Source organism: Telopea speciosissima, chromosome 8 (assembly GCF_018873765.1).
Source record: "Telopea speciosissima isolate NSW1024214 ecotype Mountain lineage chromosome 8, Tspe_v1, whole genome shotgun sequence".
NCBI lineage: Eukaryota > Viridiplantae > Streptophyta > Magnoliopsida > Proteales > Proteaceae > Telopea > Telopea speciosissima.
This window is the reverse complement of record NC_057923.1, coordinates 2,460,198-2,472,422: the sequence shown is the minus strand read 5'-3', so window position 1 is coordinate 2,472,422 and position 12,225 is coordinate 2,460,198. Positions and strand designations below refer to the sequence as shown.

The 12,225-nt window shown below is 38.3% G+C and overlaps 1 protein-coding gene across 3 annotated transcripts in view; it reads left to right on the top strand.

Annotated features, from left to right (window-relative positions):
- The window catches only part of LOC122671714 (coiled-coil domain-containing protein SCD2-like), a 29,005-nt gene extending 17,496 nt beyond the window's left edge, over positions 1–11,509 (top strand). For all 3 annotated transcript variants that reach the window (XM_043869098.1, XM_043869100.1, XM_043869097.1), the window contains 7 exons: positions 1,686–1,802; positions 1,957–2,078; positions 7,089–7,158; positions 9,020–9,061; positions 9,694–9,734; positions 10,106–10,232; positions 11,273–11,509. In XM_043869098.1, coding sequence (XP_043725033.1) covers positions 1,686–1,802; positions 1,957–2,078; positions 7,089–7,158; positions 9,020–9,061; positions 9,694–9,734; positions 10,106–10,232; positions 11,273–11,409 — 656 coding nt within the window. In that variant the 3' untranslated portion in view covers positions 11,410–11,509. The remainder of the gene's footprint in view (positions 1–1,685; positions 1,803–1,956; positions 2,079–7,088; positions 7,159–9,019; positions 9,062–9,693; positions 9,735–10,105; positions 10,233–11,272) is intronic.
- The last annotated feature ends 716 nt before the right edge of the window (positions 11,510–12,225 follow it).

The following is a 12,225-nucleotide window of genomic DNA, read 5'->3' as shown; positions in this document are numbered from 1 at the left end:
CCTCAGGGCCTCTTTCCTCCTCCCTTTTCTGCTCTCTCATAGGGGTCCGAACCTCACAAAGGGGGAGAGTCAACTGAACATCTCAGTCTTTGGCGGGAATTTCGCCCGCTTCTCGTTTTTAGTTCGTATCCTTGAGGCCTTTGTCAATCTGTTCGGTTCTTTTTTTGCCGGGGGTGGGGGTGGTTGGATTATCTTTGTTCTGAGCTAAACTATTTTTTTAATTCTTCGCTCTTTCTCTTCTGTACACGTATGCTTGATTTCATCTGTTTATTCATTCAATCCACAGTGCAGACGAAACTGGACTTCTATATTGGATTGGAATACCCATCTATATTCGTAGTGCGATGGAAAATTAGACAGATGAATAGCTCACATATAACTAGTCAATATCTAATATCGCATATACATGTCTTCCATTGGAACGTGTGTCGGTACATCAATAGTTTGAAAGATCCTTATTTTACCATTCAATCTCAGCTTGCAACTTCCATAGGAATCAATATGGGGTAGAGTATGGCTCCACAATCAATGTCTGGGCAGGAAAATCATGCAAGGTTTTTTTGATCATGATATTGAAATATTTCGGGGAAATATGTTTAGCATGTGTGAAAAGATTATAAATTATTTAGAATGGAAATTTGGAAATGATAGCATAGGCACCAATACGCCCCTAAGAAGGATTACATAACCAAAATAGTCTCCTATATGATTCTTCAAGGAGATCAATGTCTAGTGAGTTGTGATATATGCTGCCCTTTTTTTTTAATAGATGATATACATGGTTGTCAAGGCATCGTCTGGAAACCAGGTCCTAGGCTCCCAGCTCCCAAGTTGTCTTGGCGCCCAGAAACAATGGTGAAGAGGGGGAAAACAGGGAAAATATGGGAAAAGGATGGAAGAATAAGAAGAAAAATGTTGGGGAAAGATGATGCCACAAGAATAAGAAGAAAAATGTGGGGGAAAAATGATGCCACAAGAATAAGAAAAAAAATGTGGAGGAGAAGAAAAGGATTGTGTGCATCATCTTTCCCCCATTGCATTTGAACTGTGTAACCCATGAGCACTCCATTCTCAGAAATTTGTATGTATTGTAAACCTTGTTGCATGCATGCCTGTGGTTATTTTTAGGCAGAACAGAACTTATTACATGCGTGCGTGCAAACTATTATTCATGTCACACATGACCATGCCTCCACTTAGAGAAGCTTCTGTCCATGGGTCACTTCTTTGAGCTATGTGCTGGGCTGTTTACATTCCAACTGTTTGAGAGGGAGAGACCGGCTGAATTTTCTTTCTCTAATTTGGTGGCCTACCATGTTTTAGACATCTCCCTTTCTGTTATTAGCACTCAAACATTTCCTTGATCCTTCTCAACATGTTGATTTATGAACAATTTTCAAAGTAAAATTTTACCGCATGGCAAACTTTTTTTGGCTGAAACTTTCCACGTGATTAGAAGGTGACATGTTTTCAATTTCACAAACTTAAAGTCCTGACAGAAGCTTCTGTAAGTGACTCGCTTAGGGATTGTGTTTGTAGGGTCGTTTATTGCATCTATTCATGTTCATATAAACATGCTTTTGGAAGCCACCGTGTCAGACACCTATGATCAGTTTTATTCTCTGATACTTGTTATGTGGCATTTGATTTCCTCTTTAACGTTTGTTTCTTTTTACCATTCTTAGGTATCTGTGCAGATATTGCAGTGTCAAAACATGAACACTGGTCATCATTAGCGCCTCTTCCATTTGAAGTTGTCATTTCTGCAGGACAAAAGGCTAAAGAGGAATCTTGGATCCATGGTTGGTCATAGTGCATTGATCTTACTGGCATACATATCTTTTATTTTGTCAATTCTTTGGGAAGATGTTAGAAACTGGTTATAATATAATTTTCAGTTCTATTTCTTTATGACAAATTTATGGATAAGCCATCATATTTACAAACATTCAGCAGGTGATGTTGATCCTGAGAAACGGAGCAAACTTGTTCGGGATTTGAGTGATCTAACAGCAGAAGGCAATATTGAGAGTATGCTTTCAGTGGAGATGGGATTGAGGGAGCTAGCTTCCTTAAAGGTCTCCTTTTTTATTCAATATTTGAATGTTTCCCCACCCCCCCCCCCCTCCCCCCCCCCCAAAAAAAATTTCGGTTTCTCATTTTCCTTCTCATTTGGCTTTGTTTGCTTCGATATAAAATATGGTAGAAGTGAATAAGGGGAGGGTGACATTTGCACTATTATTATGTCATAGAATGGGGTTGTTTCAATATTATAAGATAAGATATGAGGGTAGTATTTGCTACTATAAGATAATAAATAAGGAGAAATTGGTATTAGGTAGATTAGGGGTATAAAAGGTAATACATTTTTTTGAAGGGCAATTGGAGAAAACACATATAAACATGGGAGGAGTGATAGAATGCAATGAATAGATAAACAACGTCATTCTGATAATGGGTAATGGCATAGCATTTCACTGAGCGACGGTAACCTCAGCTATTGACTCACTGATTTTTGTCCATAATCACTGTTTCTCACCAGTGCAAGTTGTTAATCCTTTTCTGAAGGACACACTACTAGCTGAAGTTGGGTTGCCTATTAACCAAAAGGTCCCATCAGTAGACTTGAAGAGTAGAATATCACTTGAAGAGCAGAATGGTTAGGATGTTCTAGCAGCAGCTGTTCTGAAATTGAGAAAAATGTTCAGATTGTGCTGATTGTTAGTACAGAATCAGAGATTGAGGAATGCTGTGACTTGTCATTAATGACAAAGGTCCTCTTTATTATAATAGAATTAACAACCAAAGAGGGTAAAAAGGTAAAAAATGAAATAAAGGGAAACCCTAATTTAACCTAATGTAAGATGCTATTATACTAATACCACGGTCCTCAACATTGTTCAAATTAGACTGACAGAATTTAGTGTTCCATTGGCAAACTATCACGCGTAAGTTGATATCATTTCCCTTGTAGATTCTAATTATGTATCTGGTCTCATTCAATTACATGCTATGCAATATACAATGATGTGATCTAAATGGATTTGTTTGAGGAAGCTTTCTGATGTGTTCTAGGGTAGGTAAGATAAGGGTAATAGAACAGAATGCCCACAGGACCGAAACATAGCTATCCAACTAAGTACACAAATTTTCATCTCTGTGAACTCTGTACCCATCTCTGTGATCTCTGGGTTCATCTCTGTGAACTTTGTATCCATCTCTGTGATATTTGGGTTCATCTCTGTGAACTCTGTATCCATCTCTGGGATCTCTGTAATCATCTCTGGTATCCCCATCTCTGTCAGGCAGTCTCTGGACCACAGAATTGAGCTGGTACCTATCTTCATCTATAGGTAAGTTGCTGTCTCTGTCAGGGGAACTCTCTGTTCTTCTAATTGTTGCAATCTAGCCATGATTGCATTAGTGGTAACCTTTTGGGCTTCAGTTGCAGCCCTTTGTTCAGCAGCAAACTTCTGGAACATCTCGATCATTGCAGCCATGGATTCAGCCATGGGCTCTGATACTACTTAATGTAGTTCTAGATAAGGTAAAGCCCTACTAGAAGCCAATTAAACCAGGACCAATAACAAAGAACTAAGGGGCTGCTGGTTCTGTAGTTACAATAGGACAGAAATGTAGTTTTAGGTCAAAATCCTAGGGTTAGGGTGGGGTAATGGGAATATAGTTTATATGATTAAACTAGGCAGGTTTTAGGAAGTGTAATGAACTAGGTTTGATTAAGTTTAGATTAGAATTTAAAATCTCAGAAATTAGGGTTAGGGTTTTGGGTTTGAGGTTTTAGAAATTAGATTGAATTTAGGGTTTCTAATGGGAGTTTAGGACTGGGGTTGAGGTTGAGTTTAGGGGACAGTAGGAGGGAAGTTCGAACAAATTTTGGGCTGGTTCTGATGGTTAGATTAGGCTGTGGGAATTTTAAGGCTTGTGGAGCTTTAATGGAGGTGAGGGGATTTAGGGTTTTGAACTAGGAATGGGGGCAGCAATCTGGATCGAGTGGAGGGGTTAATGTAATGATGTTAAGTCTGAAATTTAAGGGGATTTGAATGATAGGAATTGGCTGGATAGAATCTAAAACACTAGGGTTTATGGAATTCAAACAAAAAAAAACAAAGAGGGAATCGATTGGGGAAGGAAAAGGAATGGAAACAGAATTTAAAATTCAAACTTACAGCAGAACTCCACTGGCAGCAAGCTTGAGCAATGAAGGATGGAACCACCTTCAGAGAGAGATCCTCCCAGCCGTCACGGTGTAAAGAGTCGACTGGATTCCACCAAACCCTTTCCACCTTGATAGAACCACAAGGATGCACACACTCACAAGGAGCAAAGGAGCAGCAACAATGGCAGCCAAGCAAACACGATTTTTTTTTTCATAAAAACTTCTGGGGGAGCCTCCCACGATTTGAATATTTATAAAATAGGCTAACAGCCAAATCCTATTACAATCTAACCTTTTCCATCATAAATCGTGGAAGGGAATACTATCTAAAATTATAACTTAAAATACTGAAAAGACCTAATTAACCCTACTAACTTAAGTTAAAAGACACTTAGCTAAATAACTTAAATTGACCCAATTGAACCAATTGGAAGCAACCAATTTGAACCGGTTCGATTGAAAAACAGAAAAATAAACTAAGTATGGAATGAAAAAAATACTAGAATGCAATCCTAAAGCTATGGCTCCAAACTAAGCCCTAATTCAGGACTTCTTCTTCTCCTTCTTCCTACTTGGTGCTGCATCACTAGGGTTTGGGGGAATTCAGACATACTTGTTTAATGATGAACAGACTTGAAATCAGATTTGTTGATGTAGAGAATTCTTGAAACCAGAACTTGAATGTAGTGTTGGGTTGGGTTTCCCTCCATGTGGAGGATGGCCCAAAGTTTTTTTTTGGTGAAGCCCATTAGGGTTAAAGCCCATATGAAGGGCATTTTTGTCCAGTGCCTTGTTTAATGAGGTATTACCTCATTTTTGGTCTTATTGAGGTAGAATAGAGTGGCTGGTCGTGTGAGAAAAGAAGAGAAGAAGAAAGGGGGAGGTGAACAGTTTTTCTGGTTGTGGAGGCTCTGCGCAGTCAACTTCAAGAGCTCGATCGGATGGTCATACATGGTCTGTTTGAGCTGATTTTTGGACAGCCGATTCGTAAGACAGCTCTACATTCTGTACGGTGCGATTGTTGTTTAGAGCTCTCTAACTCAGTCTGATAACTACGTTCTTGTTGTCCCTGTTTTGGTGAGATCTCTTCCTTTTTCTTTCATTCCTCTTTTTGGAGTTCATCTTGTTGATGATAGATGCCAAAGATATATTATTCTTGATGTTTGGAATGGTTGTATGCCTCTAAGCTTTATTAGAGAAGACTCTTGTGTATTCTCATTATTTGGAGATAGTGAAATTTTGGTGGATTATGGTCCCGTGATTTTTACTCCTCTCATTGAGGTGGTTTTCCACGTTAAAAATTGATGGTGTTCATGTGTGTGCTTGTGATGCATTGAGTTGCTGATTTGGGAGCTTGGTTATTACCTTCATTGTGTTCAATATATATTGCTCCATATTGCTCTATTTGTTTGCTTCCTATTAGGTTCACTCAAGAAGAGAAAAATTGTTTGTGTTTGTCGACCGGGTACACATCGGTTTGCTTATTTTTCCCATTATGTAGAACAGTGAATGAAGAAGATAAAAGTAACCACGAACCACCCGGGCTTCCCACCGGAAGCCGCAAGGTATCAATCAAATCAAACATTGATTCCATCAGCCTTGATCAAACACAAGACAATTCCCCTCCTTGGAGAAGACAAGTTGCAGCAGCAGCTTTGAAGAGTATTTTTCAAATTGTGAGGTGAAGAGGAGCCCCACAATTTTATTTATTTATAAGGGCCAAAAGGCCAACATCCTATTCAGCTTAGGAGTAGAAGACCCCTAGGTGACTTTTATTACATCAACACCTCTCTCAAAACCATGGAGAGGAGGGGGACAATTAAGTTGTCACATGACAACTTAAAAAGTCACATGGCCTACTAAAACAATTAAAATAAAAACTACTTATTCCACTTAAATTGAACCACTGTTTCAACCAGCTTTGGACCAATTCAATTTATTACATCAAAATAAAACTAAGTATAGAAATCTACTAACTACTAACATCTCTAACAACTACTTGGACTGTTTGGAACTTTTCTTCTTCTTTCGGACATAAGTCTTCAGATCTGCATCACATGAATAGCAACTAAATAAGACACTCAAAAGATCTTGGCAGCTTTACATCTTTCCCACGCCAGCTGTCTTCATGGGGCCCACAAATTTGTCAAAATATCTCCCTTAATTGCTGTTGGTCGATGGCTACATGGGCAGAACATGGGCTTAAGTATAACCAATATATGGGCCTGACTATGACTTGAGGCAATGGCCAGAACAGGACTTGGTTTGGCTGCTTATAACTTAACCCAACTGGACTAATTAGGGGCCTGTTTGGGCTAGCCTTGTACTGCATCATTTTCCATGTTTGAGTTTGGTTGTGAAGTTCTATGTTTTTGTTGGTCCCCCCAAGTTTTCGTTCAACCTTTTGATGCAGCAGGCATCTTTTTTTTTTTTCTTTTTTTATGTGACAACATTCTTCAGACTTTGAAGTTTGGAAGTTAAGATTCAGAGCCCTTTTCCTGAGAAGAAATCTGTGGCAAGGGGATTTGCTGGGGCTTCTTTTCAGGTTGTTTGCATCTCTTCTAAATCTGTTATCCTTCAATGGCAACAGTATTGGATGTTTTACCGTGCAAATTGTGGGCATCAAATGAACATATATGTATATTCTGTTCCCTGATTTTACAGTCCTTATTGCTAAATACAAACAAATTTAAAAATTATCAAGAGAAAAAATTTTCTTTTTGCAGTCTTATGCCTGAGAGATTTATACCCCTACTTTATTTTTGTGATGATAAAAAATGTAGCCTTCGTAAAATTTTGTAAAATTTTAGTTTCATCATAGGTATTTTACCCTATGTTTTTGCTTGTCTTTTTGGCGAAACATGTTGACTGGCATGCTTATTTCTTTATATTTTACACTTCTGACTTCAAGGTTGAGGATGCTGTCGTGCTTGCGTTGGCCCAACATCGGCGTCCAAATCTGGTTCGACAATCCGGCTCAGGTTTGTTGAACCCTATTAAATGATTTGCCTGACTTAATCTATGATCTTCTAATGCCTTTTTTTCCCTTTTCAATATTGTTTGGGGTTCTTATTCAATATTGACGACTTCTCTTATATGGGGAAACTGATATTCGACTCAACTAATCCCTTACTGGGTTCTCCATATTGCGAAGATGTTAATGATTTTTGTTTATAAACAAAGAATTATTTCCAACATTATCAGTTGTTACATCTAATGTGTCATTGGTGTCCAAATCCTCCAATCTCCCCCCCCCCCCTCGCCCCGGGTGGATTGGTAAGGATTTTGTCAAGTTTAAGGATATGCTTCTCAAAGGGATATGCAACCTCCCATACAAAACGTACAAAATGCAATCACTTTCTTCCATCGTTCCCACTGGATGGATAACATTCAATCCCTCCCCCCCTCTTGAAAAAAAAAGAAGAAAAAAAGGGGTTGAGGTTCTCCGTCTTTAAACTCCTGAAGTCCAACAGAAAAATCTACAGCCATTTATGAAAATCCTCAGAAGAGTGTTTTCTCAAGATATTCCAGTTTTTATTCCTCCCGAATCCCCCAAAAAGTTCCAGAAGGAAGTATCTTCCAAGGGATTTTTTCGTCTATCATATAAGGGATAGGTGACCAAGGCAACACTTGATTGATCCATTCTAGCATTATCCACTCAAGTTCAAACGCCCTTAAATAGCAGGACCAAGTCTCCTGAGCCTTGGGACAATGTGCAGAAAGGTTGCTTCCTCTTTTGGACAGCAGACCTGTTTGCCAGTTGGAGTCCTTAAAGTGATCGACTGTTATAATCCTTTCCACAGTAAAGTGAGCAAACAATCAAGCAAAGCCTCTACTCTAGGAGGTATCCTCCTAGCTAATCCTACTAACTGGGGATTGTTCTTTGTAATTCACCATAAGGGATTATTCATTTAGATTTTAAGGGGAAAAATGACCTTTATGGAACCTTTACGAACACTTGAATATGCTCCTGCTCCATTAATTTTGGATTCTTCAAACTTCGAAAGAGGTATATGCATTGGTTCAGTTGCCTATCAGCTGAGTTCATTAGGAGATTGAAATATCACACAATCTTACCATCCTATTTGAACATTGGCTGATTGACATGTGTTTGGAGGGGATTAAGTCTGCCCAACTTTGGGCAGTCTTTCCATCCTAGGGTTTGAACATGGCTGAATGCCATGCCTTTGATGGGGGCAAGTCCATACAACCTTTGCACTTTTTCTGGTTTTGATCTTTTTTTTTTTTGGATGAATAAAAATTTAATTACGAAGAAAGGAGAAGGAATGTACAAGCCGAAGTAAGAACTAGTTGGGGGTTAGGATAGAAGAAGGGATGCCCCAGGAGACAACAATGAGCCTGTTCCTTGGGGAATCCTTCACATCCTTAAGGGGGAGGGATCTAACTTTAGATGAAACATCAAAAAAGATGGCCTTCCAAATCATGTCGAAAGAGCGGGAGTTGGATGTCCATCTTCTAAGGTTGCGTTCCATCCAAAGGATGTGACACAATATTGGATTCTTTCCATCACATACTCTGTAGTTGTCCTGCTCTAGATAATCTTCCTTTTATTTATTTATTTATTATTTATTTGGTGAGTAAGCCTTCTGAAATTCATTGTACTCCAAGCACAAAGACCGTAGTGTGTGGACTGTGGAGACCAAGTGGGATTCCCAATTATTGCAACCACCGTGCTTGTTCATTTATAAATCTTATATTATGAATGTATTTCTATTTTATTCTTTGGTTTACTTTGTTAAATTAGTTTTAAGTTTTCTTTCCCTAATTTGTAGAGCTTTGTTAAATTTTGTGGACTAAATACTCTCTTGCTTGTTCCATCAGATCCCAAGTCACCTGGCGATCCAAAGTTTCTGGAGGCATTTGGTAACAACTCTATTCCAAGGAATATGTTTCAGAGTCTGTCATTTGCTTAGATGAAAAACGCCAAAAACTTAAAGTGAGAGACAATTTTGGCAATGAAAGTGTTGCCCTTAGTCATTCATCCCAGTCCCACCAAGGAGTTACAAAAAGGACATACCCAGTGCACGAGGTTCCTGCCACTGACGGGTCTGGGGAGGGGCATAATGTACGCAGCCTTACCCCTGCTTTCTCAAAGAAGCTATTTCCAGACTCGAACCCGTGACCACTTGAGCACTAGGAGTTAACCCTATGTTAAAATTTATATTGTGATGGTTACAGTTTACCCGATTGAGTTGATCTCTTAGGTGGGGACAGCTATGACATTGCACTTCTATACTTTTTGCAAGTTGTAACCATGTCAGTGATATTATTGCCCGTCTGATATGTAATTTAAAGGCAGAATCATTGTGCTTCATTCTTTATGAATATTGAAAAAGAGTCGTATCTGGTTCTTGTGGTTAATAACACTGATAAAGTGATAATATCAGTTTGGCCTATCTACACGTGTTACCCTTACTAAACTCCATCATGGAAAACTATATTTCTTTGTTTTGTATTTCAGAAAGCACGGAACTGAGATCTGTGCTTTCTTGCAGAGTTGAGCCAAGAGGAATCTGAAGATGTTGCTTTCAAGGAGGTCTGGTTTATTTCTTGTCTCTCTCAAAACTTGCTATTGATAGGATTTTTGTGTTGAATGAATTCTATTGGTGTCAACTCAAGTTAGGCTTGTGCCAACTAAATGGGGTTGGTTACTTGAATCCTGCTTTGCCATTATGCAAATGTGCAGTATTCACACTAAAAGGTTTGGCTTTGGGTCTTCCCCATGGTGGCTGCCAGCCTGATGTACGAACCATGCTTTACCTGGTTTTACATGAACTCTTTAAGTCTTAATGAATCTCCTTGCATTTGAGTACTCTTCTAGGTGATCAAATTTTTTATTCAAGTAGAGAGATACTATCAGTTTTAAGCTTTTACATATTCTTTTTACCTCAAAGTAAATTTTGCCAGGCATGGCTTACATATTTCTGGAGACGAGCCAAAGCCAATGGAGTTGAGGAGGATATTGCTGATGAAAGACTCCAATCCTGGATCAGTCGTAGCAACCAATCACCTACTTCCCATGATGCCATTGATGGTAATTTCTGCTTTACAAATTATATTAGGTTCAATTGTGAGAATTATTTTCTAGTTATTGAAATAAAAAAAAAGCATAGGAAACCACTATTTAGCCTATATTATTCTAGAAACTAGCTCAGTTATTATCATATTTGATGTAAATGTGGCTACACCTTCATCAGTGGGTCGCGATGTTATAGGAGAGGGGGGGGGAGGGGAAAGAACTGCCTGTCCAAAATTTAGGCCAATGAATCTTTCATCACCCTGGCTCCATTTGTTCAACAAAAAAATATTTCCAGGATTTGTTATAGAAGCAATTGAAAATTGTATGACAAAACTCAGAAAATATTTTACTGAAATGCAATATAAAAAATTTATATTTTATTTATAATATTATTCTATTGTTGTTTATGAAGGGAAAAAAAAAGAAGGAAATCATATTTTAAATTTCAGGATGTTGTCTCCCCAAATAAGTGGTGGTATATTCTACATGGATACACTTGGCACCTGTGGAGGATACCAGCCTGATTCTTTCTTCACTCAACCATGTCGAAATATTCTTCCTTGTTATGTACAACCCAGAAAAAAGACAAATATCATAAATACAAAATAAATATGGACAGTAGTTGATTTCCAGGAAATATTGAATCGAAACAAATGGAGCTCTAGAGTTGCATGTGGTCTTGGAAGATGTGCAGTGCAAAGGTTTTTGCTGTGTTGTTCTTTTCCCTTTTTTTTGGGGGGGGGGGTTGGAAAGGGGGTAAAGCAGAATTCAATTTTTTGTGGTCAAATTCCATAACAAAGTTCAACTATTCATATGTAAGAGAACTATCAACATGGTATTCAATATCAGTGGTCAGTCCAATTCTTCAAGCATCCTATGTTCTAAAACCTTGAATCAAGTTTAAGGAATAGCAAAATATGGAAAATTCTGCTAGAAAATATGCGACTTAAAGTTTTTTAAGATATGAACATAGTTGCAACATCCTTGCATGTCTCTTGTATTATTGTAAGTTTTCTGAGTTTCAAGTTTATAAAACTCATGGTGCTTGTGTTCAGCTGAGAGAGGCTTGCTGGAGCTGAGTAAGCTGGGGATTGAGCAGCAATTGTGGGAGGCATCTCGTAAGGAGATCGAACAAATGTCATCCATCCCTGTAAACGGCCACAAGCCCATAGCTGATTCAGAAAGATCTTGACTATGGCCATGCTAAGATGTTCTTGTAACCTTTGAAGTTTTCACTGCGATTTTCGGAGTGCCTGAGAAGTGGGGTTTTGTATAGTGAACTGGATATCAAGTGGAATACCGTAGTAGAAGGTGATCCTCCCTCCCCTTCCCCCTCCCCCTCGCCCCTCCCCCGTCCCAACCAAAAAAAAAAAAAAAACTACCCACTTCCCAGGAAAAGGGTAAAAAAAAACATCCACACCTGATCAAAAATTTCCTAGTTTACGGAGTTAAAATTATTTTTTTATAAAAGGACTTGTGATTATTTGAGTTCTTTAAACTTCTTTGTTAGATCATTGATGGTATTAATCATTCACTAATCACCATTAAAATCATTTTCATATTATTTAGAACCAACAATCCCACTAACTAATGTACTTTTCAAGGTGTTTTCTAGCCAAATCTTTTCAAAGTTTTCATTTTGCCTGGAAATGATGAGATCGTTGGAATCACCAAGAAGTCAATTACCTTAACATGTGAAACTATAAACCATTAAACCTAAAACGTGAATAATCTAAACCTCCTGTCTCAAATGAATGGACCCTATGAATTCAAAACCCCACTCTATGGAATTCTTAAGGATTAAACCTAAAATCTATGGCTCTAAGCTTACCTTTCACATGAATGAACCCTCTGAATTGATAACTAAAAATAGTGAAACTGTATACAGACGAGGAAGATGGCTGGAATCTCCACTCCTGCCGAATAGAATGACTAGTTTACCCTTCAATTTCAGGTTGGGTGAATTAAATTAAATTTGCCACATTTTCCCTTTCATCATAGTGTTCGA